The 10,051-nt window shown below is 39.0% G+C and overlaps 1 protein-coding gene across 2 annotated transcripts; it reads right to left on the reverse strand.

The window, feature by feature from the left end:
- Positions 1–64: 64 nt before the first annotated feature.
- nod2 (nucleotide-binding oligomerization domain containing 2) lies at positions 65–9,333 on the reverse strand. Of its 2 annotated transcripts, XM_004067440.5 has the most exons (11): positions 9,239–9,333; positions 8,484–9,038; positions 6,024–6,150; positions 2,842–4,597; positions 2,073–2,156; positions 1,913–1,996; positions 1,757–1,840; positions 1,589–1,672; positions 1,386–1,469; positions 1,206–1,289; positions 65–1,056 (listed from the first exon to the last, which is right to left on the reverse strand). In XM_004067440.5, exons 2-11 carry the CDS (start codon positions 8,958–8,960, stop codon positions 984–986), a joined length of 2,937 nt encoding a protein of 978 aa, XP_004067488.1. In that variant the 5' UTR covers positions 8,961–9,038; positions 9,239–9,333; the 3' UTR covers positions 65–983. The 2 variants fall into 2 exon arrangements, 1 of the variants encoding a protein (XP_004067488.1); XR_002288979.3 differs by lacking the exon at positions 65–1,056 and having other exon boundaries at positions 1,225–1,289; positions 1,600–1,672; positions 8,484–9,310.
- Positions 9,334–10,051: the final 718 nt, after the last annotated feature.

Below are 10,051 nucleotides of genomic sequence, written 5' to 3' on the forward strand. Positions count from 1 at the left end.
AGAAAATCGATTATTTCCCATGCTTGTTTGGCTCTAGTACTAATTTGCAAAGATCAGAGAGGCATTTTTTTAACTTTAACTTTTATTAAACCAGATAAGACATCCACATGAGAAACACCTCCCACAAAAGTCAACAGCTTATGCCATAAGGAAACAAAAAAGAGAACAACAAAATAGAATAAAAACTTTAACAAATGCAACAGCATTTTCATCGAGATTAGCTGTTATTCAACAAGAAATTATAATAAAACCAAGTGAAATAGCTTCTGAGAGTTGCATTTTTTGAGAACTAAATGACAGGGGGGCAGCAAAAAAGCTACAAATTCTGTCCAATTCAGTCCCACTTCAGACACATGTAACTTAAAAGTGTGAGGTACAGCAGCTGCTCAGTTTTTGAGGTACATGCTAAAATATTTGGAAGGTTTTGTTGTTGCATCTTTGCCTAAGAACCCATGCAGTTAGTTTGATCTACATTTAAAAACCAATTCAAAGTCAAGTAAACAGGACTGAGAAACAAAAACAGAAAAACTTTACTTTTTTTATCTCACAAGTCAAAGTGAGGCAAAAAGCTTTGCCTCTCTAATATTTGACTAGTATCGTTATTGGCAAAATTTAAAATCATCAATACAAGCTTTTTCATTAGTAATTGCACCTCAGCTAAAAGAACTGCTGTTTTTATTATTGATAATAACAAAAATAAAACTGTTTTAATTAACGGATACAATTACCCCCCACCCCTTATGAAATGTTCTAGCTCTGCTAGTAGTAAACTCATACAAAATTCCTTCAAACGTAAGGTTTTAGGTTGATTTATTTTGCCTGGGAGATCTGTTACTTTAAGCCAAAAAGGGAAGAAAGTGAAGATGTGCAAATGTCATTCATGGTTCTTAAGTGTGCTCATCCATACGGCAGTTGTACGTCAGTAAGGAGTAGCAGTTACATTGCAAAAAATATGTAGTTTTTTCAATAACAGGCACATTACATCAAAAAAGAAGCCTTGGTTCTCGCTGATTTAATTCTGCAACGTCCTCAGAGCTGAGCTCATTGCCTCTTAACCTGGAGGAGGAAGGACACACAAGTCTTCAAAACATATCAAACAAGTGTGTTTGAAAATTTAAAAGACAGTTTATTGGATAGAAGCACGCCAGAGAACCGACCACATTCAATTCAGCAGAACTCTGTGCAGTTCTGTTGCTGTAACATACCATACTGACTTCACTCGTGGGTTACTTTCCAAGGCTTCAATGAGAGATTCCACCCCTGTCCTGGTTATGCAGTTGTCCGTCAGCCTTTTGGTAGCAAACAAGAATCGTGTTTTTGATTGTTATAGCATTGACAACAAAACTGGAATTGTTGTTCACATTGCAGCTGTGTTTGATATTTACCAGAGCTCCTCCAGTGATGGGCTGTTCCTGATGACCTTGGAGAGAGCACACGCCCCTGTGCTTCCAACACCGTTACCCACGAGGCTGCCAATGCATCCATAGTTTTCATAAACCATGAAGCCAATGGGCATTTTTTTTTAAATGATGCACATATTGTACAGGTTCGTTATGTCATTTATACATATCTTAAATACAAGTATTACCTGAGCCATACCAGAGATGTGCTGCTTTCTAAGGCATTGGCAATGACCTCCGCTCCTTCATCACCAATCCGATTTCCCCAAAGCCTTTTGATGCAAACAAAAAAGCGTTGGTATAGAAAAAAAAATGTCAGCAAGACAGTAAATAGACATGTTTCCAGTAATGTTTACCCTAAATACATGAGAGAGCCGTTCTGTTTCAGTCCCTCTGCCAGCAGCTTTGCCCCATCGGCTGTTATATTATTGTTGCCCAGCCTGAAAAATACACGTTTGGATGCATCAGCTTTTATTCTGCTCCATTCACAGCCTATCCAAACAGCAACTCACCTTAAAGCAAGGAAATTCTGCTTGGTCTTCAGAAGGTGGGAGAAGTGCTGGGTGCAAGCATCAGTTAGTCTGTTGTTGAAGAGGCTGGAAAAACGCAAAGTCACAGTAAGAGAAGACTTGACAACACAGCAGACTTGGAGATCAGTTTGAAAGTACATACGCTATTTTCTGGAAGCTGTCACACTGCACACCTTTGTCAGTCAGTTTGCGAATACCTTCATCTGTAATGTTGTTATTTCTGAGGCTGACAACAGAAAAAAATATGCAGAGTTAAACTTTAAAATGCTCATTTTTATGTTGAATGACATCAAAAGGTAACCTTTGTTTTATTTACCAGCAATATCAGGGGTCTGCAACCTTTGACCTTGAAAGACCCTAACCAACAATAGCTGACAAGTCCCACCTCACCATTTAGAAAAACTCACTGTTTATGGTGGATGTTGTCATTTTTTAGAAATGAAACTTCAAATTATTTACAATAATAGAAATATGTATTTGTTAATTTTTTACATACAACAGTTTAAACTACTTTGCCTTTTCGACAGCCCAGTTCCTTTCAAAATAAGTCACATCCTGTGTAAAAACAAAATCCTCTTGCTGCAGAAAATATACTTCATTAAAAAAATGTAAGTCAGTCATTACACTTTATATTATTTTATATTTTTTTATGATTGTGCACCTTCATCTTTTTTCTCCTCTTACTATCAAATATAAATATGACAACATCTGTGTTGAATCCAATAAAAAGTAAATAAAATCTATACTTGTAATTGCAAAACTAACTGAAAAATAACCATTATTTATTCAGATACGTTTCGTATTTCTTCAAAGCCAAAATGCCCCGTGTGGCTCCACAGCCTCAGGTTGCAAACCTCTAAGCTCACAAATATGAAAATATGAAAAAAGGGGGATTTATACATTTTACTTACTACAAGGAGCTACAAATGTGCAAGCAGGGAAGAAGCTGCTCCACTCCAACGTCACCCACAGAGTTGTTGTCCAGATTAAGACCAACAGGGTTCTTTAAATGCTGGAGCACAAAGGCGAGGGCAGTGCATTCAACAGGGCCAATATTACAGTACGTCAGTTTTAGGTGGTCCACCTCCAGCTTACTCATAGCATCTTTAGCAATCTGGCTGTCCTGCATCTCGTAGATGCACTTGATAAGCCAGACAAAGTGAGGCAACGCATGCATGCTCTTTTTCTCTCCCGGAACGGGTTTGGGGATGGACCGGAAATGCCTCTGCATGCCTTTGGACAGGCTTTTTACCACCTGTCTGCCTTTCTGCTCCAGAGCAGCGCCGGGGCAGCAGTGGAGCCACAAGTGTTTGTGGCGCTGGGACAGCAGTCCAGACACAAAGGTGGCTATGATCTGCAGGTTAGGTGTTTCTACTGCATTCCTGTCATTCTTCGTAGCCCAGCTTTGTTTGTCCGGCAGGCAGAGGCCAAAGCATGTGCTACTTTTCTCTGTCATGTTCCACAGATCAAAGAGTTTGGTGACAGCTGAACGCTCAACGTTAGGCGACAAAACAATGTGAAGAGCAGCAAAGAAGCATTGTATTGTTAAATGCAGGAATTCGTAACATTTTCTGTCAATTTGGGAAACATTTCTGCTTTGTGTAAGAAAGCCAGTCAAGAGTTCCCCTTCACCTACATTACACAGCTCTAAATCTGTGCTGGAAAAGACGTAACATGAGGTAGATATTCCATCAAAAGCAAGCTTCCCAAGGTGCAACACCGTCTCCTTGTGCTCCTGCAGCCAGCCTGCTCCAATTGGGTTCTTCAGAAGATGCTTGTGTTGAAAAAAGTGCTGTAGGATCATCAGATAAACATCTGTGAGGGTTTGAGGTCTTCCCTCCCCACAGCCAAGCAGCTCTTTATGACACTGGGAGACTATCCAGCAGAGAACTGGACTATGACACAATCCCAGCAAAGCTGTGTTCGCCTGCAGAGATTCTAACACTTTAGCAGCTACAGTGGGATCTCTGTGATGTTGTCTCACGAAGGACTCAATGCCTGCTGGAGAAAAGCCTTTCAGGAGGACCTCTCTGCGAAGGTGCTGCTTCAAGCCGGGGCCCACTGCATCTGGACGACTGGTGACCACTTTCCACACCCCTTTCATCAGGGATCCTTGAATCAGGTTGAACAGAAGCACATGCACAGGTGCACGCTGTGTGGGACAGCACAGCCTCTGGTCATCGGAAAAGCTTTGCTTGAGCTCATCCAGACCATCGAAGGTGAAGAGGATGAGTTGCGGGTGATCCAGGATGAACTGGAAGATCTCCTCCTGCCCTCTGTCCGGCCAGCAGCAGTGCTGGAACAGCAGCTCCTGCAGGGATAGTTCTCTGAGCTCTGAGTTCAGCCTGCGGCAGCTGAACGGAAACACAAGGAGAAAGTCCCGAAGGGCGCTCCCTTGAGACCAGAGAAGGTGCAGCCTCTGCAGCAGGGTGCTCTTCCCACTTCCTGCCACCCCGGACACCAGCACCGTGTCCGCCTCCCCGTTCACTGCATCCTTAGGACTCACTATCTCCTCCAGGCTCACAGGTTTGTTGTCGGGTAACGCCAGCTGGACTTCAGTGAAGATAACCTCAAGAGGCATGTGGTTGGTCCTTCCGTACGTACTGAGAAAACAGGACTCTGCTGACACAGAGCTGCTCAGCTTCTCCTTGAATCTTTTCAAGACCTCTAAAGGATAAAAGAGGAAACAAAGTAAAGACAATCTACATTTGTGCAGGGGATAAAAATATCACAAAAATCTGACATTTGTCAGTCCAAAATCTGCATAGAAACTTTTGTCACTTCTCTTTTTTTATTTAGAAAGAGTGTAACCGTGTTTAAAATAGTTTAGGTCCAAACCACAAAGTAAAAGACAGAAATACCCCTGCTGGAAACCTAAAACTTTCACACCAACTCACCGTTTACAGCATGGCAGTCATTGGTCAAAGCAATTACGTGTAATCCACTTAGTGCAAATTGAATGAAAGTATATCTGTCTCATAATTCAAAATAAAAGTCAATACCCAAAATGCTTTTTCATTGTCACAATAAAGCTGCATTCGTTGACTCAATATTAAAAGGAAAAATCAATCCGCCAAACAGCTTTTTCTTTTTCGTCATTAACACCGCTCATTCTGTCACTTAATTAAAATGATAAAGAAAGAGGTATTTCACATTTCACTTTCAAAAAGTTTTCTAGTACATGTACCAAGATTCAATTAGATATATCTAATTTGCCAATTAATACGGATTAACAGAAATGCTTTTTCATTTTCACAATGTAACTGCATCAATTGACTCAAAAATAATATTAGAAATAAATCCTCCAAAATGCTTTTTCCTTTTTTTCTACTTCAACACCGCTCATTCTGTGGTAATCAAAGCGATAATGCAAAGAGGGGATTACATGATTGTTTTCACATCCACCGCTCAAAAACTGTCACATAATTCATTTCCAGTCAGCAGTTCCAGGGAGGAGAGATATGCTTTCATAAGTTTTGACCTGTTTTACAGAACACTCAACCCTTGTGCTATCTTAGATGACCCCACCCTTACATTCAGAATCATTGACGTGTTCTCCCTACCATGACAAAGGTGGATAAAGGTGACACCAGTGAAGATCACAAATCATTGAGGAAAAAAGGTTCAGAGCACTGTCTATTGGGTCTAGATGACCCAACTCCCGATGTTAAAGTGCCTAGGATAGCACAAGGGTTACAGAAATGTTGGTGTTTTATCATTTGAATTCATTTTTAAAGGTCTTTGTATGTAAATACGGACTTTTCTTGTACATACGTCTTTTTTTTATTCTTAAAGTCTGGAATTGTTTATTACTTTTGCACTGAAAAGTGTTTTATTTAAATTTTTACAACTAGTCATTTTTTCTTTTTTGCATTAAAATCTTATTGCTGATTTAACTTTATTAAGTCTTGCAAACTAACTCAGAATTAAACTACTCCTCACACGAATGGCAGAAAAAGAATAACAGGGTTACGCAGAAGAACAAATTAAATTTTATTTTATTTTTTTCACATTTGCACGTGAAAAATGGGATTAGTTCAGCAACATTTTAATAATTAATCATGAAGAAGATTCATCCCTGATGAGGAAATACCTGTGGTGTTGGTGAGCTTGTCCTGATTCGGGGAGGTTTGGGGTTCTTCACTTTGCTGACTGAACTGCAGCAGCATTTTTGATGCCGACTCGCCTTTGGACCCGACATGATCCAGAAGTCGCCTCGCCTGAACACAAGGAAGCACAATCAATGCACATATTTGTATGGAACATTGAACAAATCAAAGTTTTTAAGAACTTAAAAAGTAAAAAATGGAAAAAACGTAAATAAGTGGACATGCTTTTGTTACAAGATCAATCAACCAAAAAACATGAGAATTTACTCAATAAAGGAGAACTAGATTTCAGGTCTGATAAATGTGAATCACTTTAAGTGTTGAAATGGGTTGAACGGGGATGAATGAATGATTCCTGTTTGCAGACATGACAGCGCACACGAAAAAAATCCCTCACAGCTAAACAACAGCCTCTCACATTTACCTGCAGCCATCACCAAAACAATGTCAGTTGTCACCGTGTTGCTTATGTTTAGTGATTTTGCAGATGTTTGTATGCAAAGTGACTTAGAAATGAGGAACATGACGAGAGTAAAACTGACAGTCACTCATTTTAGGTTAAAAGTGCTTTAAAGAAAAATCTTAGGTACAAGAAATGTCGAGGAGTGGGTAGTTTTTTTTTTAATCTGTAAGAGGAGAACAGTCTTTGGCATGTACTTTAAAATTGTGCAACGGATAGAGAGTTGCATATCTCATTCGAGCTAAAGAATTAAGCTGCTGATCTTTTGTTGGGTGGTGCCAGGAACACCAGTTGTTGGGAAAGGTTGTGGGCGAGTGTCAGGGTTTAAAACACAAACAGGGCAGCCACAGTAAGCCAAAACAGAGTCAGAACATTGTCACTCACTCGGTGTACCCGAATTTGGTCAATTAAGTTTATAAATTCATGGCTCAGGTGCACCTAGAAGACATACAAACTAAGGTTTTTTACATCCCTGCTGACATCAAGAGGCCTTGTTCGCTCTACGCTTCCTTCAGAATACACAGATTTCAAGTATTAAGCAAAACTTTGGTAAAAAGTTTGACCTTCTTTAATTGCTCAGTTCAGTTCAAAGCACATATTGTCTCATGCTGCACAAAAATGGTTAGTATTTAAACAGAAGCGAGCTGCTAAAAAAACCCCACATATATTTATGTACTCTTTGTGAACTTTTTCTACTGGATCATAATGCAGTAAAGTCATGTTTATGTTCCTGTTAACAGCAGCAGGAAGAAAAAAAAGATGATATCTCACCACAGTCGACCTAAAAAATAAAAAGTGAAAACACTGTTTATGCCCTGAGTTGTTTGAAGAAGTACATTAGCTGCACAGAGCGTCTTTGTTTTAAAAGAAAGTCATTTGACCTCCTATATGAGCTTCTCTCAAAAGTAAAAAATATGTTCACATTTTGGGAAAATTCTAGTTTCTCTTTATATTCGTGTATATATCCATGACAAAAATGAAACAAAAATCATGTTATAAAAGTAGAAAGGACATGAAATTTCTCTTTTAATTAATTTTAATTTTTATGTCATGGAGTATTTATCCTATCAAACCTTTTCCAAGTCCTGGTAACTTTTATTACAGTTGTTTTTTTCTTCTACTTGGCACAGCAGAGAGCATCAAAAAACAGAGCATTAAAAAAACAAAAAGACACTGGAGCAGAAAAAAGATCAGAAAAATATAGCAAACAGTCAATTTGACTGCTATGGCCATTTGATCTTTATCTTTTGTGTGTTTTTTTTTAAATGACGTTAGAATAAAACATACACACAGTTTCAAAAAGTCAGGGTCTCATTAATCCATACGTTAGCAGGATTTGATGTAGCAAATTTTAAAAGCAGTTGAAACTCTCTTTAATGGTTGCTGGTTTACTATTTAAGTGGGCTGTTAGAGCTGCTACTGAGTGGAACTTCACCCCCATGACTATTAGAAATCAAATCACATATAAATCATTTAAGACACAGTTAAAGAAATGGCTCATTGACAATCAGAGCTGTCAACACTACGTACACTTCCTATCACTGATTACCCGCTACTATCTTGTCTTGTGTGTGTGTATATGTTTATGCATTTGTCCGATTTGGATTGTTTTATTGCCAATTTAATTTTAGGTTAACTACTAATTTTACTGAATGTATGGTTTAATATATGTATGTAATGTTATGTAAATATGTAATTTTATTTTGATCTTGTAAGGTGATTTTAACATCTACCCAGATAAAAAATTGAATGAATATTGACAGAAATAATTATTAATATGCGCTGTCCCTGTATCGAATAAATAAATAAAATCTAAAATTAAAAAAAACTCTTGAAAAATAAAGGAACTTTAAACCAAAGCAAAAAAATATATATTTAAACACTTTATTGTAATATTTTAATAAACAGTTGTAAAAATGCAAATACCTAAAGCCTGCCTACCCAATCAAGTCTTGTTCATTTGTGTTATCCTAAAAATGCTCACCTGCTGAGACGGGGTGTAAACAGGTAGCAGCACTTCATTAGCATCTGCAGAGGAGAAGTGTCCAGACTCCACAAGAGCTTCCACCGCATCATGAACGGAGCCCTGCAGTTTCCAGACCAGACTAGGTCTTCGTTTCAGGACCGTCTCCGTCCATGTCCTCTGAGTGACTTCTAGTTCATCCAAAGTGGATGAGTGTTCTAAGAAGCAAAGACCAGCCCCCTGCTCTTTTGGCAGAATCTGTTTGAGAGCAGCGAGGAAGAGCTCACAGGTGTCTGCACCCTTTGTGTAAACCAGGTCAAGCAGGTTTCTGGCATTGCTGTTCAGTGGTCTTCCTGTAACCTGTACGTTCTGGTAGTCCTCCCATGTGATCTCTTCCTGAGCCAGCAGTATATCCAAAATGCTTTCCAGATGTTCAGCTGACCCACCACTGCAGAGAGCACGCAGAATCTCTGTACGCTGCTTCAGCAAACGCTCCATGGCAGACGGGCTTTTTTCGCATCAGCTTCCATGCTCCAAGATTCCATCTTGGACTTGTGCTGCTCGCAACGCCCCAGCCTGCCAAACACAGATGTGATCATTCATGGCAAGAATCCACGAGTTTTACAATTCTCGCTTTACAAGTTTGCATTGGACGCCATAGGTAGACAAAACACAGCTCTTTAGTGATCTCTGTATGGCGTCCATCCACATGAGTCACATTCTGTCAAAACCTGAAGATATACTTGAAAACCTGCTATTAAAATATGATCTCTCACTACGAAATGTCAGCAATCGGGGCTCCTTCTCTCATTTGGGCGTCCTGAAACATTTGTTGGTGAGCCTCTGTCTGTCCTCTTCCTCATTCCACAACTGAAAGTGAAACTGGTTTTGCACAACTTTAATCAAAAGTAAATGTTGGTTAAAAAAAATAAAAACAGTTTGTCTGAAGTACTTCCCTGTTGGGGCGGATTTTGCAGCATAGATTTTCTGCTTAGTTCTATCACATGTAAACATATTTCTATAGCAGAAATGTGAAGGTTTCTTTATATTTTAAAAAAACTTTAAAGACAATGCTCATTTCTCCCTTTCTTTTATGTAAAAGCTGTGCTGTGTGGAACATGATCAAGTAGAGAGAAAGGTTTCAGAGACGAGGGTTGCAGTTTGATGCTGCGCCCACTTGATGGAACTGTTGCGTAATAAAAAAATCTAGCTGGTTTGTAGAGAAACCTGTGACTGGTTGACATTGGGGTTGACATATTTCTGAATTTCTGCAGCTATGTAGTTTTTTTTGTGCCTTTTTTATTTTAGAACCCAAACAAACTGTATGTGAAAAAAGGTGAATAGAAATGTAGTAAAATCAAAAGATGAGATACATAAATCATATTTTGCAATGCTTTTTCAATTTCTTTTTCAATTTCTTTCAAGTGGCTGGGATAGGCTCTGGCAGCCTTGTGACCCCGAAAGGGAACTAACGGAAGAAGATGAATGCTTTTTAAATTTTTTTTTTTTTTTGCTCCGTCCTGACCATGTGATTGTTTCGTTATCAGGCCTCTCTGTTCTGAAGGGAAACATAAATGAGCAGAAGAAAT

The sequence above is a fragment of the Oryzias latipes genome, chromosome 3, assembly GCF_053564925.1.
Source record: "Oryzias latipes strain Hd-rR chromosome 3, Olatipes_Hd-rR_3.1".
Lineage (NCBI taxonomy): Eukaryota > Metazoa > Chordata > Actinopteri > Beloniformes > Adrianichthyidae > Oryzias > Oryzias latipes.